This window comes from Sphaerodactylus townsendi, linkage group LG09 (assembly GCF_021028975.2).
Source record: "Sphaerodactylus townsendi isolate TG3544 linkage group LG09, MPM_Stown_v2.3, whole genome shotgun sequence".
Lineage (NCBI taxonomy): Eukaryota > Metazoa > Chordata > Lepidosauria > Squamata > Sphaerodactylidae > Sphaerodactylus > Sphaerodactylus townsendi.
In genome coordinates, this window is record NC_059433.1 from 55703005 (window position 1) to 55730732 (window position 27728).

Consider the following 27728-nt stretch of genomic DNA (forward strand, 5'->3'; position numbering starts at 1 on the left):
TTTCAATTGTTTTCGATAGAAATAAAAAAATATTTTCGAAAGGCTACTACAAAATTGCAGCATCTGTTAAACATTCATTCCCAATATTAAGATATTCTCACCATATCAAGATGGTGAGACCAGCTACCAAAGCACAAACCAGACTTCTCCCCCACCCCCCACACATTGAAAAGAAAGCAAATAAAGTAGCTGTTGCTAATATGTGGCTTAGCCAGGGGATGGGGAAAGATATGCTGAACAGCTAAATGATGTGTGGAAACATCTCAGGTAATTATTTTATAATGGGTACAATCACAGCCTCAAGTTCTAAGCTACAAGCAAGTCTGAAATTTTTTTTTTATATTCCAGAGCAACAGAAACCAGATGAACATAATAGGCTGGCATAAATTACTTCACTCATACATCACCTTGTAATGTGAACAGCCAATAGCTTAGTCATAGACTTTAACATTTTGATAAACAATTAAGTAAAAGTATATGTTGCAGTAGAAGTACTATCTTGTAGTACACTTTACATTTGCCTTGGTTTTTACTTAGGTATAAGTTTGTTTACAAGACCTCTTTGAATACTATCAACACAAGTACTATATATTGAATAAATGCATTATTTATTTAGATTCTAACCATTTCAAAACAGTCCTAAAAGAAAGGCATTTTACTATTAGTTTACATCAGTAGTCTCCAGTGAGGCACTTATGGGAATCATGGGGCCTGCCAATTGGTTACTGAGTGCTTCTTGACAAAGGATGTCTTTTCTAAGGCATCTTCCTGGCTTTATTCCACTTTGCTGGTGTTTCAGAAGAACTCAGGGGGAAACTATTCAGAAGCAGCTGCCTCCATCACAGGAGGATGCTTGGCTTGCAACTTCTCAACATTCTATGACTGCACCCATAGCAGCCATTTTGTGGTGGCACTGACTTCCAGTTTTCACAATGTCAATGGGCTTAATATTGGGGTCCTTATAATGTTTATTCATATATTAGGCATATTTTATCCGGAGAGCTGGATAGCCAAAATCTTCTTCTGTCATAACACTCTCTAGATGGCACTGGTCAATACTATCAACTGTATCATGAATTATCTCTTGCCTGAAGACATATGTATTTTTAAAAAACAGATTCATGTTTTAATTTATAAGTAAAAAGATAAACACAGAAAAGCCTACAAACATCCAAAAGACATTTGTTCAAAGATTTCAGTGCAATGAGGTGTGTGCATATATGTGTATATATACACACAAAATATACGTACATTTTATAAAGCTAAATAGCAAAATATCCTGAAGACAGTTGTAATGAAGGTCAGTCATACACCTTCACCACTATAAGACTAAACATGATCCATACTAACCCTGATTCATTATGCAGACAGATTCACTAAAGGAAAAAAATCTGGCAATATGGAATTCCACATAAGTACTGAAACACAGATAAAAATTCATGAAGAAAAAACTTGTTTTTGCTGCAGATTTCAGAAGTTTATTGCATTCATCTCTTCTTTTGCCGGCCTACAAAAGTATCCATCAAACTGGGCAATCCAATATAGTCACTAATGGCAGTAGCGATTTTTTGAGGCAACCAACTAGAAAGAGGAATAGAAAAAAAGAAAGGATTTTAGTTCTATAAAAGTCAGCTCCTAACCTAGGATTTCCAAAAGCTGTATTGCTATGTGCTTCATCTCTCTTCACTGTCCCACTTCTTAAACACTCACAATTATAGCTACTTGTAAGACAAGAAATTGTATTTACAAGCCAGTTTCTCCTCAGAACTGCCCACTTCAAAATTAGCTTACTGCAGTGTTGGGATGTTAAACTAAGGTTGAGGTTATTCAGGTCCAAATCCCAGAAAGCCACAAAACTATCATTGGGCCAGTCATTGGCCCTTTCCGCACAACCAATTAAACCAGAATAAACCTGGTAAAAAAACCGAGTTGGGGGGGAACTTCGCATGGATGCTGATCCTAATGTGGTTCTGATCCGCATTCCCCCCGAACCCGTTCTTTTCGACAATTGGGTTACATGTGACTCTTTTGTTTTAACGCGGCTGACAGCCACGGCCAAATGAATGGCTGAGGCTGTCACCCGCGCTAAAACATGAGAACTGCACATAATGCCATCCTCAAAAACTCCTTCCTCAGCTACCAGCTGTGCTTTGCAGCTGTGCTTCTCAGGCAGGCAGGGAAACAAGAAAAAGACCACGAAAAAGAAAAAAACTGCACCTCCGTGCAAAAGTGCATGACCCGGCCAATGAGCTGGCTGTCCATGGGACAGCCAGCTATGCTAAGGGATCAGGGTGAAGGCGGTTCATGTAACATTGAGGAATTGATAATAAAACTGCAAAGACTGTCATGCCCTTATATAAAGCAGTGGGGCGACCGCACGGCGAATTGTCCCTGTGTTCAGTTCTGGTCACCACATTGCAAAAAGGATATTGAAGAGATAGAAAAAGTGCAGAGAAGGGCAACGAGGATGATTGAGGGACTGGAGCACCTTCCTTATGAGGAGAGGCTGCAGTGTTTGCGACTCTTTAGTTTGGAGAGGAGACGTCTGAGGGGGGATATGATTGAAGTCTATAAAATTATGCATGGGGTAGAAAATGTTGACATAGAGAAATTTTTCTCTCTTTCTCACAATATTAGAACCAGGGGGCATATATTGAAAATGCTGGGGGGAAGAATTAGGACTAATAAAAGGAAACACTTCTTCATGCAACGTGTGATTGGTGTTTGGAATATGCTGCCACAGGAGGTGGTGATGGCCACTAACCTGGATAGCTTTAAAAGAGGCTTGGACAGATTTATGGAGGAGAAGTCGATTTATGGCTACCAATCTTGATCCTCTTTGATCTGAGATTGCCAATGCCTTAGCAGTCCAGGTGCTCTGGAGCAACAGCCGCAGAAAGCCATTGCTTTCACATCCTGCATGTGAGCTCCCAAAGGCACCTGGTGGGCCACTTCGAGTAGCAGAGAGCTGGACTAGATGGACTCCGGTCTGATCCAGCTGGCTTGTTCTTATGTTCTTCCCTGCTTTTATTGTCCCGTGCAGAAAGGGCCATTCTCTTTCAGTCTATTCTGCCTTTCAGGACTGTTGTGAAGTAAAATGGAGTGGAGGGAAGACTGGTGTAACTGTAAACAAGCTTCTTAGGCAAAGGGAGGAATAACAATAATGTACTGCTTTAGTACTCTCACAGCTTTGTCTTGAAGAAAAAAATATTCAGAAAAGCTGTGATGCAGGGTAATAAATAGTCAACCATCTAGCAAAGTGGTTGCGAACCAATTGGCCATGCTGGCAGGGGCTGATGGGAATTGTAGTCCATAACATCTGGAGTGCCAAAGGTCCACCACCACAGATTCTAGCAAGTCCTACTCAAACCACTTTGCTGCATTATATAATACATTTGCTTTCAGCAAGAGATGCATGCCTGGAACCCTTGCAATATCACAGAAAATCTTAGGGTTCTTCTCTTGATTTTATTCTACCTCTTAAATGACATTAAAATATAGCTGGGTTCACTTGTGCCATTTGGCCTTTTAGCTTTGTCATGAAGCAAGAGAACAGTACAGGAGATGGGTGTAAAGAAAAGAGAGTTGGTCTTACTGTTTCAGTTTAAGTCCCAAGGTTACGAATCGTGGAAGGATCACATAAAATTCCTCCCGTAGGACACTGGTCACAATTTTCTCTGCTGTATATTCTGGCTTTAGAACAGGAATCACATGGGGTAACCTAAAAAAAAGATAACCAAGAACAGTACAATGAATAGAAATTGGAAGGCTGAATCCTATTCCTTCCAAGAAAAGCACCACACCAGGGACTTGTTAGACATGCCGGAAAAGATACAGCAAAAATACTTGCATTATCATCCTTGTACTGTTGCCAAATTAGCAATGCTGTCAATTGTTTGCATATGCATTTCACTTGCATTCACAACTCTCCCTCAAATATCCCCATGTCAAATCCATGATCCAGAGGAGATTGCTAGAAGTAAACTGCCTTACACCAAGTCAGTGGACCTCTGTTTCAGGCAGAGAAGGGTTTTTACCAATCTGCTACTAGAAATCCTTGGACTAGAGATCCTTCTGTTCCAAACTTTTACTAGTTTGTTTGAATTATATTTTACAGACGTTTTGTCTGAATCTACTGAATCTACTGCCAATCACTGGATGAAATGCAAATTCTAACATCATGAAAGAGAGAAATATTTCTCTTTGCTTTTAGTATCACACATAATTTATTAATGTCTACATGCCCTACATGTCTACATGTTTAAAAAAACAACAACTGAGCAGTCCTGAATAGTTTAGCCTGGGGATTATTGTTTTTTTAAATTCTAAAACCCATCCCTTCACACTTATTTACAGTGAACTTCATTTTTTTTTATTTACCCAGTATGGAAAAATTCTTTTGAAATTCTTTAGCCTGCTTGCATTTTTACTATCCTGAATAATCTGGCTCCATCTGCAAGTTTTACCAGTTCATTGCACTTACCAGTCTCCAGGTCATTTATTAACACATTAAGAGCACCAATAAAAATCCAGAGTCCTGGAAAATCTAGTTTTACTTCCCTCCAGTCCAATGGTGGGATTCAACTAATCTAACAACCGGTTCTTTATCTTTATCTTTATTAACCTTTAATAGGCATAAATAGATCAAGATTTACACAGACACATTCTTCAGTCTCAAGTATAGTTCAGCAGCAAGAAAACAGATCACATAACCTGACGGTTGACCCCAAGGGGCTCAAATCACTTCAGATTCCTTTTTTTAAAAAGAAACAGCCAGAGCAAACAACAACAAATACCCCTACACATCAATGCAAAAATACAATCAATATAAAATTGCAATAAAAAAAAATAAGATCTGTTTAGCAAGTTAAAAGCAAAATGATACAGCAATAGGTATCCTACCATGCAGATTAGACAGATTGGAGACGATACCTATCTTTTATAGGAAGTTCTACGTTTGTTTTATGTATCATATTTTATATTTAGAAATTTGATTCTGTGCCAAATAATAAAAAACCAATTTGGTTTAGTGTACTGGTATAATATATATATATATTTAAAAAATACAGTTAAAAGTAATAAAATGGGAATAAATTAGCACTTTATATATATAAATAATAATATATATTTATATATATAAATAATAATATATAAATAATTTAACAACTGGTTGTTTACAAGCACCATTTTAACAACCATTTCTGCTAAAGTGGTACGAACCTGCTGAATCCAGTCTCTGAACACTGTTGGGTGAGTACCACATGAGTACTGTAGCCATCTTTCAAGCATATTGTCCTAGGTTGACAGTTGCTCCTGCACTTACCTGAGGAGACTACAAGCGCCATTAAAGGCACGCTGAATCAGAAAACTCCAAGGCTGGAGAAGTAACCTAGCTGGTTGCAGCAGGGTATGACCTTGACAGAGTCTACTCAAGAGTCAGACAGTTTAAAGGAGCCCAGCCAGCACTCAGAGGCGTGTTCCGCAGTAAAAGTCAACCTGCCTGAATTCCTACGAGAGATGAGACTGGCACTGAGACCTAGGGGCAGGGAGAACAGGCAGTATTGTTCTCCTTAGAGAAGACTGGTTGGGGCTTCAAAGAAGTCCAGAGGAAGTTCACCATTGAGTTCACCAATCCAAGACATGGGCCCAGGGGGGCTGTCATATTTATACATGGGCCCTGGGGGCCTGTCACTTCTCAGGGCTGGACTGGGGAGGGAGGACTGGTTGAACACGGGCTTAGACTTCACTTGGTGAAGCACTGAAAAGGCATGCCCAGGAACAGCCCAGGAGTAGAGCCATTATACAGCATGTGGGAACAGGTAATTGGCAGAACAGAGTGTTGAAACTGGGTGAAGATAAATCCCCCCCTCTTGCTCTATTCTGAGCTCTATCTTGGGACAGTTGCCTAACTAAAAGCAGCCCTTGATTTGGAGGATGAGACAGCCCTGTCCTCAACCCAGACCCCAGTGGAACCTGACACATATAAGGAAGTGAAGCTGCATAGAAGGAAATGCCATCTCCCTATCCTCTACAGATTATTTCTCCTCTTTGCTTATCCATCAGTCAACCACTTCCTCAATCAGTCTCAGACTACAAATATATTTAACAACATTTTTATCATCAGTCTTAATGTTTTAGTAATATAGTTCTCAACATCTTTTTTTGCTTGTCTAATTTTTTTCAAGAGTTTTCAGTGACCTCTTTGCAATCCTTAGGGTTAGTTGATGACAGATATTCTACCCTATAGGTTTTAATCAAAAGTCCTTATTTTGCTAGCAATACTAATGTATTGTTATTGAGATGAATGATGATTTATCTGTATTACAAAATAACAGAGATTTGTTTACTTACTACTTTAGTAAGGTTTAATAATCATGTTTTACGTTATCTGCTATTTGGATGTTACAGCAACAACATACCCTCACAGCTTTTCTGCTGAGGCAAACATTTTCTTTTTCACATAATTACTATCACAGGGGGGACTGAATATAAACTGAATCACTGGGTTGGAAGAAACTTGATGGCACTTCACACACACACACACACACACACACACACACACACACACACACACACAAAATACAAATTATCTTCAGAGCTTAAATACTGACTGACAACTGTTCCAGTCACCCAACATACTGTAACTCCTACTTTAGGGATCTTTTGAACTTCCCTGGAACCCCCCACCCCCCCCCCCCGCCCCCATCACAGCAGTACAGGTATATGGAATCAACTTTCTTCAGTAAGCAGAGCAGGCTGGTTATTTGATTCATGTTAGTGAGGAAAAGTGATCTCAGTCCAGAGTAAGTCTATCTGAGCCCTACTTCTAGCCCACTGATCCCCTCCGCAGTCACTCTTTTTGGAACAGTCTTCTGTTGAAACTCAATTCTCCCCCTTCCATTCAACAGTCTAACATTCTATCCCTTAAAAACAGATGTTTCTGAAGTTCTGCTCATTCACCATTTGGTGAGAGTGGACTAGCAGTACAAAATCCCATCTGCCACAGTGACTCTTTTATCTTCTTCATGTAGGTATGCCTCTCACCTTTTAAGGGAAACCTTTTAATAGCTTCCTCAACTCTGCTTATTAATTTGTATACGATGTTTCATAACCATGAACGCAGGGCACGTGAAACAAGAAAAATGCACTTTCCGGATTTTTGTGGTGGTTTTTGGATATTAATTAGATTTCCATTAGACACACAACAATTCTGATTAACCGCTGAAGATTATTTAGTTCTGTTATATCTATAGAAACATTTTAAGGTCACATGCATGTAAACAGTTAACTCACTTTGATTTACAACCTTCAAACATCCCAGTGGATATGAAATATGGGCAGACAATTGTGGCTTTAATGCCAGTCTTTTTCAAGTGCTTCATCTCCGCTACTAAAGCCTCAAGGAAGCCAACAGCTGCAAATTTGCTTGCACAGTAATCTGTAAAATGAGAAGAAGCATTGTTAGCAGCATAATTACCTGTATATAGCAGGATATTAGAGACTCGATGTCAAGTTCATTTTTGTATGCTTGTAAGGACTCTGACAATGGTCCCATAACCATCCTTGTTTGTTTAATCTTTTCAACAGTGCTGTGCAACTGAGCTTTTTACACACTGCAAAATAAAATGGGGTGTGATTTGTCCCAAACCCACCCAATAAAGTCTGTGGCTTAGCAGAGACTTTCTTAAGTCCTGGACTCTGTTTTACTGCTTGCTAAATAGAAAAAAGAAGAAGACTTTAAACAGGACCACACTAAAATAAAACAGGTGCAGACTTTCCTCTAAAAAAAGTTCTCTGTGTCAGTGCAAGACAATTGTGACCCATCATGCCGCAGAAGGGTAGCCTATCAGAACAATAGCTAAAGAAGCCTTTCTCATTCTGAGAATAGCTTCAGATGTAACAAATAAGCAATGCCAGTTATGTGTGCAGTTATTTGGCAATGCTTCTGTGCAACATCCAGCACAGATGAACCTTTTCTTCTGCCCAAGCCACGAGATCCTAGTCTAAGTTAGTGTTAGCAGGAATTTATGATAGGGCAGTGATGGCGAACCTTTTCGAGACCGAATGCCCAAATTTCAACCCCAAACCCACTTATTTATTGCAAAGTGCCAACATGGCAATTTAACCTGAATACTGAGGTTTTAGTTTAGAAAAAATGGTTGGCTCCGAGACGTGCATTACTCGGAGGTAAGCTTGGTGGTAGTCGGTGGCTTTGCTACCACCAAGCAACTCTTCCAACAGGTGAATCATGATTCTAGGAGGGTTTACTCAGAAGCAAGCCCCATTGCCAGAAACCGGGACTTTACTCCCCAGGGTAAAGGATCACGCTTTAGTTCTTAGCATGAAAATCCAGTTGTGGGGTTTAACAGCGGCTTAACAGGGCTACCACACTGCCTCCCCAAAACTAGGTCTAGGTTTAATGCTAATAATCGAGCCCAGCAGCCCAGGCTAGCCTAGATGTGGGGTGGGTGGGTGGGGGCGACTCTGTTTGCGTGTGCCCACAGAGAGGGCTCTGAGTGCCACCTCTGGCACCCATGCCATAGGTTCGCCACCACTGTGATAGGGCCTTTTCAGACAATGCTGCCAGTTATGGAATCCATTTCCCAAGAGGTGAAATCAGCAATGAAAGCTGAAGACATTGTCATCCTGGTATGGCTTTCCTTTGCAAGTTTCTCTTTGAGCATTGTAAACCTGGAAAATGTACAAGGGATTTCACACACATTTGGCAACCCTAATTTGTAGTATGTGAAACCACTTTTAACTGACTTCATATTATCTTGAAAACAAAACTAATCCTCATTACCCTACAGATAAATCCCTGAATAAGTTAACTCATTCTTGTCAATAGGAGACTGCCTCAAAGCCCTTATGTTTTCTGTAGTCAGATTAAACCTTTACCTCCTTAATCTTCCTGTTGTGGTTTTTCTGGGCTGTGTAGCCGTGATCTGGTAGTTTTTGGTCTGATAGAAGCAAAGAACTACCAGATATTTTTAAGAGCAAAAAAAACCAAAACCAGACTATGATTACACAGCCCAGAAAACCCACAACAGTAAAAGTGATATTTTGTTTTGCTTTTCAACTTAACTTGTTTTGCTTTTTAACTTTAACTCACAGGGAACACAAGAGAAGTCATTTGTAACTGGTAAATCATCGAAAGGAGAAAAGAATCTCCAACAAGTAAAGCTTGCTATGGAATCTTGAGAACATATACTAGTTTTTCTCGGCATTTAGCCCCATCTTAGAAGCGTAACAATTTCCAGTAGTGCTAGGCTTTTTCAGAGGTGTCTAGGCCCTGGTAAGCAAAAACATCAAAAGTTCACATCAAGGTTTAGAGGCATCTTTAACTTGATGCAATTTAGATTACTTGGATTTGATCTTCACTACTGACCTGCACAATCCATTGCAGGACATTGGGAAAGAAAACCAGTCTGAGTGTTACAAGTGTAAAGGTTCCGAATGTTCCTGTAGCATTTTGTTAATAACCGTTTCAATGTCTGGCATTTATTTATTTAATAGATTTTTAACCCCCTCTTTCCAAACGAGTTAGGCTCAGGGAAGCTTCCAATGAGATACACCAAGATAACAATTACATACATAAATACATTAAAACCCCAATAATATTTAGTATAAACTTCAATTTTAAAAATTGATTTTAAAAACTTTAATAACACCTATACAACAAGGGGGGGGGGCTAATCTTAGGAAGGGACAATTTAATAATGGTAGGTAGGTAAGTAAGTAAGTAAGCAAGCAAGCAAGACAAAGGAAGGCCAATAGGATTTGTCCTGAACACCCCAGGTTTCTATGAGAACATTCAAAGAATTCACATATGATGCAGCTGTTATGGTGTGAACCTATTACCCTCCCCTCTAAGCTGTGCAAGTAGCAATAAGGATGTTGTGTCATGCAGAGTTCTTGTGTAGGAGTGGGTACCACTGGCATTACTATTGTAATTAAGACAGGGTTATCTAAAATATATTTTCCAAAGTTCCCACTCCTTTTCTCTCTTCAAATGTTCCATGAAAGCTGTTTTTCCCCACAATATTTGTTTCAACCCAAACAAAACAAAGCCAAAAGTACATATAATTATATATGTATGCCTTATTTGTCCCAGAAATCCTCTCAAAAATCAGAGGGACAGCAGCATTTCAGTAGAATTTCTATGTTCAGAACTCCAAGAGGAGAAGGATCATCTCATCAAACAGTTTCTTTTGGCTCCATGTTCATATGTGAGGCTTTACACCTCTCATTGTGATGAGTTAAAAAGGGACTTTTGATAACTGTGAGAGCCAGAGATTTGTTACCTGGTGAGCTCCTGCCCAAATTAAGCCTTAGATTGCAGACTGCATCTGCAGGGCCCCACTTTACTCTTTCTGTGCAAAGCACTGCTGACATAATGAAAAAGAACTTCATTCATTCTGCTTATAAGCAACCAAAAAATATCTTCTGTGTACTAACCTGTCATTCCACTTATTCCAAACAAACCAGCTGAACTAGCAATAGTTACTAAGTGCCCATGGTTAGCTGCCATCATTGCTGGAAGAAATGCTTTGCAAGTCTATGAAGAAATACACAGAAGTGAGCAGGCACATTATTACAAATAAACATGTGAGAGGAGACACCCTACTATAATGGCCAAAGCCATTAAAATGAAAGCTATGAAGTCCCTTGTGAAATCACACATCAGCTATGAACACACCAGGCCATATGTTAATTGCTTTCTCTTGCATTCTGAGATACCACTTATGTAGAAATTCTAATGATTTGCTAATGTAGGTGAAGTATTTTTTTATATTTAATAATTACACACATATTTTACTCTTATTACTATATTAAAAAGTGACATATTCTCTCTCATTAGAACCATTATTCATATGTGTTAATGGCAACAGTAACAGTAGGCCAATAGTCCAAGAGCAGGGGAGGCTACAGCAACTGCAGCCTCACCAATGACTTCTTAACTGCCACTGAAGGAGCACAAGTAGCTGACTGGGCCACAGGAAGTCACTCCAAACCATCAAGTTCATGTACTATTAGTCTTGGGAAGGCCAACTCCAGCCCAGGGACCGTACTGTTAAGAGTCTACTAACTCTGGAACGCAAGTGAACTAACAGCCACTAGAAAAACATTTTTACAAGAAAGAAAACAAAAATCACAGAAAGTTATAAACACAAGTGATTTGTGCATTAACTGAGAGAGAAATAGGAACAAACTTCAGATATAGTAGGGTTTAAGATTTGATCGACAGATGCAGATTTTTACCGCCTCTTGTCAGAAACAAGCCTGATGATCCTTCAGAGAATATTAACTGACATATTAAAGGAACCACCCAGTCATTTCAATTTTGTGAAACATCAAGACTATAAAGTAAGAACAAGAGCATACACAGCCTTTGGCAAAAATGCTCTTCTTAGCTTATCCTCCTGAAGACACCAGGACTTCCTCCAATCATACATCAACTCTGGGACTACAGAGCAATAAAAATGGGTTATTTTCATGTAACGCATGCTCTTCAATGGGTCTTCTGTGACATCGCATGATTGCCCTCATTCTGGTTTCATTCACACACCACTAACATGAATTCCTTTTCTTGCCCAATTTTCCAAGGAGGCGGAAATTATTTCAAAAATACTGATGGGCAGTGCAAGCATTCCAGAATTGTCTTGCCAAACCCTGTGTGCACACTTGGATGGATGACCATCTGAAGATAGTGGAACGTACCCATAGTGAAAGGACAGATACTGTTTTTGAAATAGACCTAGAAAGTTCTATAAAGGCTGAATGATGCAAGTGAGGAACAGGTGTTTGGCTGCACTTTAAGAACATCAGATTACAAAGTCCATTAGTTAAAAAGATATCACATATCTAACGAGTCTTATCTCATAAGTTCTTGGTGCATCTGTGGAGAATGCCAATGCACATGAAGAAAACACTTTACGCTACAAGTCCTGAGGACTGTTTCAAGAACACCAGACTCCACTGGGAAAGTAGAATGTGAGCTTAGGTCTTCACAAGAAGAAGCTGACACTAGAATGCTGCATCATAAATTACATGCAGCAACACTTGGGACAAAATTTTACCCATTTCAGCTATGTTTAGTCAGAAGTTTTAAGACGTCTGTAAAATCTGCCAGACCATCCCATCTATATGTTTGTAAGCTCCAACAAAGATTCTAATGAAGTCCCCTTTGTAGAGACAATTCTGATTCTGCATCCTTAGGGCTTGCTATTTCATGTACTCTAGAAGTTTTAATAATGCTTTTCACTTAGGGCTAGATTATGGCAAAGTGGGACCTTAAGTGGTCAAGTTAAGAGACCCTACCTACAGCATTAACAAAAATGGTAATTCAGTAATTTTATTTGTATTTTGAGGCCCAAAATACAAATAAAATTACTGAATTACCATTTTGTAATTTCATATCCTGAGCTCCAAAACTATACTTAGCTCTGTCACAGCTTTGTTAGACAATATGACTCTCAAGAATCAGTGAGAATTAGCTTCTGATCTCTCAGTCCAGGAACTTTGCTGCTCGTCCAACACGCTAGGATGTTGCAAAGATTTTTTGGGAGGGGGGGAGTTGGCTCTCAACAGATCAACACATCCCCCCCTCCCATTACTGTGACTCAAGCTGGCTGGAATACAGTGAGCAGAGATCAGAAGCTTCTGATGCCTAATTTCATTGTGTCTCAACCTTTCCTATATACAGCTATTTTTGTAGGATTCAGAAGCTCCTCTCAGGTCAGATAGGAGAGGAGTACTGATTAAGAGTGTGCACCATTTTTTGCACATATTTTTAGGGTTCAAGTTCAATAGACCTAGAAATTCTCAAAAAATTGGAAAAAGCTGAATCCTCATACTGGAATGGGTTTTTGGCATTTTTCAGATATTCAATTTTTTGAGGGGGGGGGGATGTTATTAAACCAAAACCTGAAAATTCCATCTACCTCTGAACTCCACATCAGTTTCAAAGGCAGTAACTCAGAGCTGAATGCTGGATTTAGCTTAGCCCAGTACTCAGCTGAGTGCCACTGGCTATTGCCTAGCTCACATGGACTTAGAGACAGCAACACAGAGCTAAATGATGAGATCAGCTGGGCTGAGTCCAGTGTTCTTCTCTGCGCCTATGAGTCTGTGTTCTGCTTTTTAGCTCCCTTGAATCACCACCATGGTTTTCAGGCTAAAAAATCCTGACAAATATCAATCAGGTATTTTGGTGAAGGGATTTCGGTTCGGTTTCGTCAAATGCTCACCCCTAGTGCTGATCACAATGCTGGAGAAAAACAGTTGAAAGAAGGCTTCTGATCTAGACACACCTGAAGGACAAATAGTTTTGCCTAGGCAAATAACAGAAACAATGAAGTATGAGATCACAAGCTTCCAATCTCTTATTTCAGTGTGTTTCTGTGTTGCACAGATGCAGTATTGGTGGAGAGGTATGCTCCATTCTGACCCCAGCTTCAGAATTTGGGGGCTTCAAATCTACCTCCCCCCCGCATCACTGTATCTTTGCAAGACTTAAGATACAAAGTTAGAGATCAGACACGTATGATCTCAACCTTCAGGGTGTTCCAGGCAGACTAAAACCAAGGGGTGGGGTAGCAGTGATGGATTAGAAGCCCACCCTTAGTTGATCCCATGATTCCAGCCTCTGATATCCCTGTGTTGCAGCAACACTGGGACAACCCAGTGTTTTTTCAGTGGAAAATCAGAAGTTGAATCTCAGATATTGGGGGATCAGCTGGGAGAGTCTGTTTCAGATCCCCTGCTGCAACTAAACTGTTGGTGCTGAATGGCAGGAACAAGTTTATGAACATGTGATCAATTAATCAGCTGTTTGAGTGCAAGTGGCAAATAGCTTGTGAGCCAAACACCACTGGGTCTTCAAGACTCCCTTGAATCCATCTGTCTCAGCTTGAACATCAACAATTGCTGTGGAACCTGTGGAAAATCCCCTCCCCCTGCTTTCTTTATAAACCTTACAAATAAAAGACATTTGTCTCCTGGAAGAACTGTGAACAATGTGCCTCATTGTGGAATGGTACATATAAAATACTACAATAAGTAAATTAAAATGAAATTAATCTTAATAATAGACAAGAACTATGACGCTGTTTTCTACTACTCAACCAACTCAGATTCCAATGTGATTATTTCTCTTTTACCCAGATGTTTGCCATTGTGTTCACTTCCATTGTCTTTTCTATCAGTGAGTCTGGACAATCAAGGAATTTCTTCCCAGTTACAATTCCAGCATTGTTAATTAGGATACCAACATCACCAACTTCCATTTTAACCTGTATCAAAAACAAACAAGCAGTCAGTACATTCTGAGCTATGACAGAATTATTATTATCAGAATTATACAGTTAAGAAGTGCAGCAATTATTTCCACAATCAGATTCTGTAAACAATGAGTTTTACATGTTTCTCCATATTATTAAGGAATTGTTCTTGCAGTATATTATTTTGCTTAATAAAGTTCAGGCATTTATAGAATGAAGCACATAAATGGGAGTAATAATAGTGACCCTTAAAACATTAATGATTCATGTACTTATTACGTCTGTCTTGAGTAGCAAATTTATAGTCACTATGGTATCTTTGTGAAGAGCAATATTAAGCCATATTACTATTTTTCACATAAAGGTTTTGCAAAATAATCTGTGTGTGGACCTGCTTCTGCCCCTTAAGTGAACAGGGAAGCACTTGCAGGCAGCTGTCATACCTAAGCCATAACACTCCGCAGCTTGCTACAACAGAGAGTTGTAAGAAGCTAGGACATACAAATAAATTATCTCCATTGAGAAAACACTCCTTTGGGGTCAATATAGAACACCGCTTTTTGTTTACACACCTGACCCTGCATCCACTTTTGTGATATAGGAGCTTACTTTGGGTTCTAGGACTCACTGAAAGATAACACCTAGTGCTCTAACATATGGCTCTGCTACTGCCATTTGCCCCTTGAAGTTAGAATGATTGGATAGTTTCATGTTGTTTGACATGGGAGCCCACACATGTACACATGTAAGAAAACCTTCTCTTAGGGTTCTCAGTAAAGTGATTAGGTCACCCTTCCCATTCAGAACCTCCACAGAGACAGCATCAGCAGCTTTGTTATTTGATTTGCAAATTGGTTATCAACAGTAAAGTGTGGATCTTGATGAACTACAAAACAAAAATGAAACAGGTAAAGGTCTACATGGTGAAATGGATGCAAAATTTTAAAGAAGAGATAACTTTTCAGCAGTGGGAAACATTATGGTTTAAAAATATTAAACTGTGTCCCAAATATTAAAAGAGAATGGGTATAAAATGTTTTATAGATGGTATAAAACTCCAGAAGTTATTAAGAAGATGTGTAACCAGTGGTAGGATTCAGCAGGTTCCCACCACTTTGGCAGAACCAGTTGTTAAAATGGTGCTTGTAAACAACCAGTTGTTAAATTATTTGAATCCCATCACCGGAACCGATTGTTAAGTTATTTGAATCCCACCACTGTGAGGAACCATAGTGATCATCTCTGTTAGAGATGTCTAGAAGAGGTTGGGCCTCTCTTTCCCGTGTGGTGAACAGGTTAAAAAATCAAGAAGTATTGGATAGATGTGAAAATGCAAAAAATGCTTAAACTAAAATTTCCTTTTATTGCCAAAATTATGCTATTAGATGTTTTGCTTGAAAACCTTCCAAAGAAGCTTAATGATCTATGTTGGCGCTTATTAACAGCTGCAAGGGTAATAGTTGCATCCCATTCGAATAGGCGGCAAGGACCAAATTAACAAATTGTGTAAACAGAAAATTGAGCAAGAGTTTGATGAGAAATGGGAACTGTATTTATTGGATGACGCTGAATTGATTATGTAAGAATAATAATAGTAAAAATATTAATTTGTTATTGCTTAAGATATAAATATGTAATAATAATGATAGCAAAATATTAATGTTATTGCTTAAGATATTAATAACTGTTTATTAGATACTCGCTGTTGTTTTGGAACTAAGGTTAGAAGGTAACAGATTCTGAAACTATGTATTGTTCTCTCTAAATGATATCGGTGTTGTAATTCTAAGATCCATTGTGCTAGAGTTAATATATGTATAGTTTTTGGGAACTGTGTTTCCTTTTTCCTCTTTCTATATTTTCTTATCTGTTTTTAAACTATACTTGAGAAAATTAATAAAATATTATACAACCAAGGCAAAACAAAACAAAATTTGAATTGGTACCTCGCATAGGGCCAAGTGAGGCTATTTTATTCAGATGTACTAAATTATTTCATTTTGCAAGGCCTTTAACATGCTGCTTTGTTGTTAGGATGTTTTCCATATAGACTATATTCAGAATTGGTAAGATGTTTAATGCAAAACTGCATGTACCATGAAGGACTATAACAAATTGAGTAAATAAGGCCAGGACAAGTTGAGCTTACCACAGGTATCTACTCCAAATAATGCTCAATATGTCATTTGATTTCTGATCTGTAAATTCCATTGTACTGTGTATCTCTCGTGTATACAATGCATGTTTCTAGCATGAGCATGAAAATTCCTCACCTGAGGTTCCTAACAATCAACTTGGCAAACAGTTCCTTACAGCTTATTGCAGGGGGATTACTTACTGTGGGAGAGTATAGTATGGGTTTTCTTTTAAAAAATAACAAAAATGTTATTTCAGTTCAACAGCACATGGATGGCTAAAAGAAACCTAAGTACAAAGTATGGAGGTTATCAGATGGCCAAGCCCAGTCCCTATCCCAAAAAGTTACCTGAGCACAACCTTGAAGGCAGCTGTAGTTGGATCTGTTTTTGTAACTCTGAAGATGCCAGTCACAGATGCAGGCGAAACATCAGGAGAAAATGCTACTAGAACTCAGCCATACAGCCCAGAAACCTCACAACACCCCACTGTATTTGTAATGTTTTTGCTTTCAGTACATACCTCAATTTTAGGAAAGCAACCAAGTGTGGGATGCTGCCAAAAACAGACAAATGGTAACAAACCAGAAGCTATAGACTAGAGAGTATTGTGCCATTAAGTCATGTCATGCCATGGCATATAAAAGACCTCAGGGATGGAAGAGACTGTTTTTCTTTCCATAGCTGATGTCAGTAAAAAGCTGTCAGCATTGAATTGGTAGTTTCTTACACCTGAAGCAAAGCACAACTGGGTAAGAGGGAACTTATTACGATTTCACTTCCAGAGTTATCAAAATGCTGCAGTAGCATGTCTAAAAGCAGAATAAACAAGGCAAGACAGATTAGCAATATGAAAGATTACCCATGATCAAGAATTACCTGATCTGCCACTCGATAGATCTCCTGTTTCTTGCTACAGTCGCACGTGTAGTCATGCACCCTCACACCTCCATTTTCTCTCACCAATCTGGCTGTCTCTTTGTTCCCTTCTTGATTAATATCCCACAGAACCAAGGTGGCTCCGAGCTTGGCAAATTTTAAAGCTATAAGCCTCCCAATTCCACTTCCAGATCCAGTTATAAGCACTATTTCACCAGAAACATTCTTCTTCCGTGCAGGGATAAACAATAAAAATAAAGACTCCAGAGTCAGATAGAGTAACTTTCCAATGAAAAGCAGTGTTTCCAGGAAGAAGTTCATCTTGCAGACAATGTTTCCAAGCAGCTATGCAAAGAGAGACAAAGTTAGACTCAGTTAGCAACAATTGAAGTCAAGCTTATATGCTTATGCCTTAAAACAGTTTGTGATAGAGGCATGCTGGTAGCTAAGTAAATTAAAATACAAACCTGATATACTACTGGCTAGCAAAACCCAATGCAAGATCAACAATACTGTTCAACTCATATGATCTTGGCATCTATACTTATACATAATTGCCTAGGGGATGGAATACCCACCTAGCCAATGGGTATGCAAGACTCACAACACTTCATCCTATCCCACCTTCACCCAACTCAGGAGCCTCTCCCGCCCCAAACAATAAGGGCTGCTTTCCTGGAGAGGAGGAGGAGGAGGCAGCAGAGGAGGAGTCCCCCACCCTCTCCCCCCCTTCTTGAGCTCATTTTTGTTGGAATAAGCGACTTCTGCATGCCTGGACACTGGGGGGTGCTGTATATCACTCTAACTGTGATGTTGCCTCTCTTGTTTGCCCTCCTTGTCTGGGCCAGGAGACCGCCCACTAACTTCCTTTCTTCCCCATGCTAGCTTCACTTCTGCTCTAGCCTTTGAACCGAGCGCATGGTCAATGGCAGCCTGCTCAGTGGGGCCTTTCCCACTGCAGCATCCTCTCACATCCACCTGCATTGACATTGGCTTGGGCGTTGTAGATTTAGTGCCCACTTGTCATAGGGAAAGTAATCTCTTTAGACTAGGGTTCTTTCTATCTACCTTTTTCTTGGAACAAAGTTGTGAACTGAAGATGACTGAATAAATGTAAGTTTTACCTTTTACATTTATGTCTCTGGAGAAGTTTCTAAAACTGCATTCACACACACTAATGGGCATATCCATGACTCTAAACGAAATCTAACAATTTTATTTCAATTTAAAATGAGCTTTAGTGCTAGCACTATAATATATTGTCAAGGATGCCCAGCCTTGTCGTGAGAGAACTGTTTCCAGACCTCAAACCCTGAAACAAATCCATAGTATAACCAAGCTTACCTGAATTTGGACCAATGAACTCACAACAATGCCACCATAATGATAAAATATGTTTTATAGCAAAGTAAAACAAAGCAAAAGGTTTAAAACAGTATGCTTCCAGTGAAGGATTCAACACACACAAAACTAGTTGACCTGAAATACACTTAATGAAGAAGGTTCTTGCAGTGCAAATCTTAAGGCTTTAGCAAATTCATCCTAAAAGAAAGCAGGACAAACCAGATAGATGTAACATTGTACAGCCAATGAAGATAAGGGAACAGAAGCGATGAGACCTAGTAGAATGCGGTCCCACAGAGGAATGTGATGAGGCACAGGAGAAGACAAAAACCATGAACATCATTCTTATTTTGGTACAAAATTGGTCACAGCTTGTTTATTGAATACAGACAAGAAAGCAGAGGCAAGGCATGGGGATGAATCCTAGATCCTAGCATTGGGCGACCCACCAGCCACCACTTAATCGAGGCAAGGCGAGCCCAATAGCCCCTTTTTCCCAGCCTTGTTTCCCTATGTCCTTGCCCCTAACCTGATGTGGTAGGCTGAGGAAATGCCAATATCCCCCTGCCCTGCCCTGTCCAGCCCAAGGGGAGCATGTGGCAGCAGACAACCATGCTGACTTCCCCATCTCACTGCCTCCTATACCACAAACTGAAACAATGGGTAAGTCATGGCTGTGCTTATAAAAAAAACTTAGGCCACTAATTTTCTGACCTCTTTCAACCTATTACCACACGAAAAAAAAGCCTTCTGGAATATGAGTGACTCCCCTTCCCGCATCTATATTCTAGCTGAAACCAATAAGAAATAATAAGTTCTGTGAATGGCAACAGTCTGTGGTGGGAAGTTTGCCATCAGCTATTTACATCTACAGTTCTCTGAGCTGAGAGCAAAGAGGACAAAAAATATTTTCAGTAGAATTTTACTCAGAGACAGCTCTTGCTTGACATATGCTAAGGATGTTTTAGTTGTAGCTTTTGATCCAAGTACCTGAACCAATGTGGTGTTTCAGAATGTCAAAAATGTTCTAAAATCAGAGATGGATAACATTTCTCTGCCCAAATACTTCAAAATAGCAGTATCTATCTTTGAAGTTATTGGTGTGCAATCAAATGAATGGCTACTTGGCCAGACATGCTGGGAGTAAGCTGAAACATTCAGTCCCTTAAGCAGAGAACTTGCTCAGTGTTCAGTGCAAAACAACCACTGGAAAGGGCTTTCACGGCCGGATTCAACTGGTTCTGGAGGGTTTTTCGGGCTGTGTGGCCGTGGTCTGGTGGATTTTTTAAGATGTCTTGGTCTTTCGCAGACCCAACCACCAATTGGGCCACACAGTATACAGAAAACCGACACACACAGACCGGTATCTACATAAAAACTCCAATCATCATCCACAACAGAAAAGGGGCATAATCAAAACTTTGACAGATTGTGCAAAACGCAGATCTGTTGAACCTCATCTCACTCCTGATGGGAAATCCCAATCATCCTAGACTAGGCTCCTGCAGACTAACTGGCTACTCCACTACAAGAAATCAGAAGAGCTTTAACACCAAGAGAAACCCAGAGGGACTGAGGAGAAACAGCCACCACCTACAGGAAAATATTTCTACCACATACATCAAAGGGAATCCTGGAACAGATCAAATAGGGAAACTGATGAAGAAAGCATTACCTACAAACCATTTTCAAACCCACCAAGGAAAATACAGCCAGATGCTACGCTCAACAAGGACAAAGAGACTCCCCTCACTTCTGCAGGAATTATATCGCATACCCTGTAGCTGTGGAAAGATCTACACAGGAACCACAAAGCGAAGCATTCAGACCCACGTATTAAGGAACACGAAAGACTTGCTGTTGGCTTAACCATTACTAGAAAAAATTGTACACGGTTGCAGGGAACATGTGTTAAAGCAAAACTGGACATAACATTTTATTTGAGAACACTGAAATTTTGGACGGAATTCAGAAGCCTACTGTAGTCAGACTGCCTAGGAGAGGTCATTAGAAATTCACAAAACACCAGGATAACTACAATAAAGAAAGAAGAGACTTTGAAGATTAGCAGGGCCTGGCTCCCCAGTACTTAAAAAATGGACTGATAACCCCACCCGCAATACAATGCACTCAACCACACCTTTGCATAGCAAGTTCCACCCAAACAGTTAATGATTGGTTCCCCACCTGGGACATGGACAATATACCCCACTAAACTTTCCCTTCTCACTTAGACACAGTGAGAAACAGACTTTTCTCTGTGAAACACCTCTGAAGATGCCAGCCACAGATGCAGGCGAAACGTTAGGAACAAAATCCACCAGACTACGGCCACACAGCCCAGAAAACCCTCCAGAACCAACCACTGGAAACTTACCATGAAGGATGATTATTCTCTGAGTATATGAGGACATCTCATGGGTGAATCCCACCATCCAATCAGGGAGGAAGGAAATGAAAATTCTCCTTTCTGTTTCCTGGGAATTGCTCCCTCCTCTCTTCAGTTCTGGTACTCTAACCAGTTGTCAAATGATAACTATGAACTTACTAATATAAACATAACTACTTAGCATAGTAACTAGAATTAGAATTAGAGAAAGTTTTAGAATAGAGGAAAGACAACAGGAAGGAATAAACAAGAATGATGACTCAGGAGGAATTTGGGCCTTTCCCCACTCTCGTCGTTCCCTCTATGCCGTGCGCTGCTCTCAGCCCGCAGCATCCCAGGCACGCGCCCGGCCGTCCCCACGACCCCGCGCTCTGTGCGGGGCCATCAAAAGGCGCCGTTAAGAAGAGCGCCTAGGATGCTGCGCGCTGAGGTGCGCAACAGCAGCAGCTTCGGGGCGGCTGCGCTGTCGCCGCCCCTCTCAGTGGGGAGTGCCGAGGGACCCTTAAGGTAAGTGGGGAAAGGCCCAGGGTGTTCTTTTATGGTCAGAGGACCCTTCATGATAAGTTTCTAATGGTCATTCTCTCTCTGAGCCAGAGGACATCTTATTAGACCTCCCAGAGCAGTGTCCCTATCACCAGGATGGGATGATCATTATTAGAACTCTGCCACATGTTGCCATACTCGTCTGCCAAATGCAGAATCTGCAGAACTGTAGGCGGTAATCTTGTTGTGTTTAATGAACAGATACTGAAGATTAAGTAGCTGCTTTACATATCTCCTCAACCACAGCCTTTTGGGTGAATGCTGTGTTGGTTGCAGCGCTCCTTGTGGAATGTGCTCATAATTCCTTTGGGTGGTTCCATCTTTTGAGAGTGATATGCCTCTCCAACGCAATTCTTAAGACATCTACTGATGGTACAGCTAGATATCTTATGCCCCAGATTTGGAGAAAAGACAGACATGAACAGTGACTCAGTCTTTCTGATTTGCTGTATTCTGACAACATAGGCTTTAAAGGCCCTCCAACCATCTAATGAGTGCCACAAAACCTCTTTGGAATGTCTTATGTGTGTGCAAAATGACAGCAAGCAGAGCTCTTGCTGAATGTGAAATTTGAAGCCAACCTTGGGCCAGAATGTTGGATCTGCGCAAAACACATTTTCTTTATTGAAAACACACAGGCAAGGGTTGACTGAGAGTGCAGCTACCTATCTCTGAAACTCTTCAAGTGGAGGTCACCACCCCTCAGAAGATTGTTTTTTGCAGGTACTTTAGGGGCATTGTGCTTAGTGTCTCAAATGGATGTTTTGACAGAGCATTCAGAACATTATTTAATCTCCAGTTAGGGTAACTGTGCACTTGCGGCTTTTCCTTCATTGTCCCCTTTAGAAATCTGATGACGTGGGGATGTTTTGAGGTTTGCCATTCTTCTACCTGCTGGAATACTGTGGAAAATGAAGCCACCTGAGCAATGCAGACCTAAGACTGGTGTCAATGCTGTCTTGACAAAACCTTAGGATGTCTGGTACCCCAGGACACGTGGGATGGTAATTGGATCCAGACATCCCTACACAGGGCCAGATTCCCCCACCAGAGCCACTTTTGAATAATTCTTTCTGCACTTTCCCCTCATGTTCAGACCTGTCACCTCTTGGACTGAATCTGTGCCTGAACTGGCCTCATTTGCCTAGGTTGGTTCCAGATGCTTCTGCGGTTCATTTTTTGAAACTTTGGGAGTGTACAATGGGAGTGAAAGGAACTACTCCAGGTAGGCTCTATGTCCAACCTTCTCAAATTTTTGGGCATGGCTTTTGTCTTATCCCTTGTCTTGAACAGAATTGGAAGCAACTTGATAGCACATAAAACACTAAGGTGTCTATACATTTCTGTAGGGAAAACATCAGGGAAGTACGTGTACATTTCAGGTCAGGAAAGCTGCATAGAGGCTAAAGTTGATCATTCTTTCTCCACTTGGCCCTGAATTGTATTGTTTCTTCACCTATTCATGTTAAATCTGAAAATAACAGAAGAAACATTCACAGGCCTCCTAGCATCATGTCAACTATTGCCCTATTAGACTCTTTCTTACTTAGCTCAATGTCAGTGAATGTATTTCAATCTGTATACCCTGCCTTTCTCCCCATTGCGGATCCAAAGGAATTTACAATATCATTCTCCTTTCCACCATTTTATCGTCACAACCATCCTGTTAAATCTAAAACCAAATTGCCTATTGGTACGCTGCAAACTTCCATAGAAGAACATAAATTCACACCGCAGGCTCCCAGATCCTTGTCGAAGACTTTAACCACTGCACTACAGTGGTTCTATCACCTCAGTCCTTTTTAAAATATAACTTTATCATCAGAAATGCAAAGTACTTTTGCTGATTGCTGAACAGAAGTGAAAGCAGTTGTGAAAACTGAAAATATTGACTTCAGAATTGCCGTTGAAGGACCTCCAGTACTACTGTGAAGTACTGAATATATCAGGTCACTGTGGAAATGTAAAATGTTAAAATTTGTATTTTCATATAATAGTATATTGTTTAGTACAACTGAGCTAAATGACTTTACTACATTATGTAATATATAATTTGGGAGTTAATGTTATTAGTATTTCACCAGCATTGCTCAACTTCACATTCATACTGTTTCCTAGATTACTAATTAAATGCAGGACTAAGTAGATGATTTTATGCATTATTCCAACACCTCCCTCTTCTCAATTTCTATTAATGTTTGCATTGCTGCATAATATTATCCATGATTGAGAAAATGATTCATCCCAACACCAAGAGTCATCTACTTCCAGCAACAGCTCATTTTCTCTTCAGGTTAAGTAGACTGTCTACTTAACGTTCCTTATTAATTGCTGTGGAACTGGAAGAGACTCTAAAAATTGTTTTACTTTTATGCCAATTCACATTTTTAAAAGAATGTGCACACGGAATCTAGATAAGGACTTTAAGAGAGCAATCTTAAGCATTTTAGGCTTGCAGCTTAACTCTCACTGATATCCCTGCCATGATTCAAGTTTAATTCTTTTGCATAAGTCACTGAAACGGAAGTGCTTAATTTTAGAAGGAGTGTGGCAAGGATCATTATTACACGATTTCATTTTTTTCCAATGTAATCCAATTACACTTAATATGCACAGAAAGTGGTTTGCCTCTCCAGACTTGGCTATGGATAAGCAGCAAAGCTAGCGTAATTAAAAGCGATCTCTGATGGCCTCATAAGTCTAACTCATGAATACCCACAAATACTCACCAGTGTTACCAAATGGTGGAGCTTGCGGGGGCGGGGGCAGAGCCAACAGTATAAAGCTAAAGGCTTGACAAAAACTGTGCTCAGTCTGATCCAGTGGTGTTATCCACAGAAATGGAACCCAAGAATTGAGTCCCCCCTCCTGCCAGAACTGAATTTTCCACCGACCCCATGGGCAGCCGCCCTCCCCCACCTTCTTAAATTTCACCCTTTGCCCTGAAACTCAAATAGCAGTCTGAAATGTTAAAGTAGGGGTAGGTGCAGGCAGGGCGCCTCCTTGGGCAAGGAGAGGGGCTGGAGGCCAGCAAAGGCCAGGAGCTTGTGGGACCCACTTTCCTGAACCAGCCCAAGCGGCCTCTGGGGCGGGATGGCCAAGCCAGACCAGGCTGGGCCAGGTGAGGGAAGGCAAGGGGAGATCAACTGCGGGCGTGCCAAAGCATCCTCCTCCGCCTGGTGGGCGCACCCCTGGTGCAGTAGCCGCCAAAGTGGGAAGGTCACGGTGTGTCAGAAGAACCCGGAGGGGGCCACTATGGCTGGCAGTGGGAACTTTGCCCTGCCCTTGAGTCGCAGCCCCTGGAGGGAGCCCTGCCACTCCAAGCCAGGGAGGGGGAGTAGCACCAGCGCCACCTCCTTGCCTGCCCGATCATGCCTAGAGAGCTGGTGAGACAAAAGACAGGCGGGAACGCCTCTCTGCCAGAGAGGTGTGGGGGGCGATTTTCTGCCTCCATGTAACAAAATGGGTGCCGCCATATACCCCCATATGTCCCTCTGGGTGGTACATCCCTGATCTGATTTTAGTCTCAGTCAGGATCAAACAGGCCCTTGCTGCTCCCAATCTCCATAGCGAGGTGAGCCAGCTGGCCCCATTCCTGACCTCCACATCAACATGGGGGTGGAGCAGTGGCATAGCGCCAAAGAGGAGGGGGTACATGATTCACCGAGTGTGAGCCAATGCAGGGGCATGATGGGAACTTTCCAGGGCATGGCGTGGGCATGGCAGGGGCGCAGGGCACACGTGTGCCCCAGGTGCAGTTCCCCCTCGCTCCGGTCTTGGGTGGAGCAAGCCTGGCTGGCCCCGCTTCTGATTTCAAGGTGGAGATGGGGGCTGGGGTGAGCATGCTTACCAGCGCTCAACTGTGCCCCACCTCAAACTCCCTGGACTGGGAGTTTGGTGCTGGGCACCGTTTTATTAAACTACACCCCTGAGCTCCAAACCCGGCAACAGAGGAAAACATCAGCAGCCTCCTGTCTCTGGGCTCAATAGTAGGTAGTGGGGCTGGAGCTATGCCAGGCTTAGTAATGGAGAGATATGGGATTCCCCAAGTCTCCAGCCCCTCCCACTGACTAGTAATGGGGGAATCAAGTGTGAGGAATCAGCAGTGATGGGGAGAAGACCTCTGCCAAATATAATACCATAGAGACGACCCTCAAAAGTAGACACATTCTCTGTTGTCTGGAATTCAGTTGTACTTCCAGGGAATCTCCAGATCCCAGCCTAAGCCTGGATGCAATCTCTGTGCGATCTGATACCTCAATGAATTAACTAGATCTGGGTGCTTGCTGCTATTCAACACCAGCCACCCTATGAAAGCCTGTGTAGTGCAGCATGTAAAGCTTCAGACCAGAGTCTGTGAGACCCTCCCATCAAATCTTGCTGTGGAAGCTCACTGGGTGATTTTGGATAGTCCACATATTTTCAGCCTACCTGTTGTACAAATAAAAAGGAAAGAAGACTAATGTAAGCCCCACTGGTCCTCACTGTGGAGAGCCAAGTTTTCCAAGGTAGAGGTTGCGGGGGGAGGAGTTGGAAAACTTAAGAAAAAGCAGCAGATAAAGTTAGGAAAGGAGACAATGTTGCCAACTCCAGGTTGGGAAATGCCTGGAGAATTGAGGGGATGAGCCTGGGCAAAGTGAGGTCAGAGAGGGACCCCACAAGGCTATAATGCCATAGACTCCACCGAAGCAGCAGTTTCCTCCAGATGTTTGTTGAAAATCACCCAGAATTATAACTAATCTCCAGATGACAGAGATCAATTTCCTGGAAGAAAATGGCAGCTTTGGAGGGTGGACTCTATAGCATTATACCCTGCTGAGATTGCTTCCCTCGCCAAACCTCATCCTCAAATCTCTAGGAATTTCCCAAACTGGACCTGATGCCCCTAAGGGAAACTGATCTCTATAGTTGGAAGACCTATTGTGATTCTGGAAAGCCACTGCTGCTTGGAGGGTGGAGAAGTTGGTGACTGGGAGTGCCATTGCTGCTATTGTGAGAGGGGGAAAGGAAGCAAGTGGAAGGCTGGCAGAGTGAGGTGGAGGAGGGCAGAAGGAGAAAGTGGGAGGCACAGAGAACAGGGAGAGTAAAGTAAGAAAAGGGGTTGGCATGTTAGCTGAAAAGTGAGCCCAGTGATTACAGTAGCATTTATGACCCCATAACAGTTTGCATCTTAAATTCAGTAAATCCGTTAAAAACATCGGGTTCCACCAGTCTCCCGATCAGAACAGCATCCGCCATTATTTCAGCTGCTATTTTGGGTTGCTGCCAGATGTTTCTGAACCGCGGTCTCCACGGGTGAATCACTCCTTTCTTTAATTCTCTTCCACTAATTCTCTGCTGATCTTCTACCAAGATTAGCTCTCAACGCAGCTTCACAATTCACTTTAAAACAACACAAAGCGTGCTTACTAAACCCCACTTTAAGCACAAATTATGCAACACAGCAACCGCTTTATCCTTTGCTGTCAAAGTCTCGGGAGATTACGCAAAGCAAACAGCAACGCGCCGGATCCCCAACGGACGCCTACAGGCTGCAGGCAGATCTCAAGGAAGCAAGCCTGGTGATTCTTGAAAAAGAAGCACTGCTTCCCGATACTTAGCCCCTCATCCACACGAAACAGTCGACACCGGCCCGCGCTAACCAGCCCCGTGCCCCGCGCGCCCCCGCCCTTCTGCACTCACCGGTGCACGCGGATGGTAGGCTGTCGGAGCTCAGCAAAAGCCGGATTCCCCAACCCACCACGGGGCAGAAGAAGGGCTCCTCCGCCCACGTTGCTGCGAAAGGCGCCACCCCCAGCGTTGGCCTCTTCCCACTGTGCCTGCGCCAGCTCAAACAGAAAGTGCTCGAGGTTGACCGACAGTTCCTGAAACGCCGTGGCAGGCGGGGGAGAAATTAAATGAAGCGCCTTCCAGTTCGGAGGATCCTGAGGTGGCTTGCAGTTCCAGGGCGGCCGGTCGCTTGTAGCTAGTCTTGCAGCAGGCGGCCGGGGCACAAATGCCGGAGAAGTGCATTTATCTTCCCATGGCATCTTGGATAGGTGCAAAGGTCCGCGGTCCGTTGACATCAGTGTGGCAACGCGGCCCGGGTCTTCGAGGCGACAAGCTTAGTGCCGTCCGCTGCGCTTTCTACCCAAGCAGCTGCTTGACTCCGGGCGG

General features: G+C 41.8%; 1 protein-coding gene across 2 annotated transcripts; it reads right to left on the reverse strand.

Annotated features, from left to right (window-relative positions):
- Positions 1–587: 587 nt before the first annotated feature.
- LOC125439184 (epidermal retinol dehydrogenase 2-like) lies at positions 588–27609 on the reverse strand. Of its 2 annotated transcripts, none has more exons than XM_048508135.1 (7): positions 27255–27609; positions 17297–17641; positions 14163–14294; positions 10459–10558; positions 7294–7438; positions 3596–3721; positions 588–1581 (listed from the first exon to the last, which is right to left on the reverse strand). In XM_048508135.1, exons 2-7 carry the CDS (start codon positions 17615–17617, stop codon positions 1488–1490), a joined length of 918 nt encoding a protein of 305 aa, XP_048364092.1. In that variant the 5' UTR covers positions 17618–17641; positions 27255–27609; the 3' UTR covers positions 588–1487. The 2 variants fall into 2 exon arrangements, with proteins under 2 accessions (XP_048364092.1, XP_048364093.1); XM_048508136.1 differs by lacking the exon at positions 27255–27609 and adding an exon at positions 26688–27103 and having other exon boundaries at positions 17297–17643.
- Positions 27610–27728: the final 119 nt, after the last annotated feature.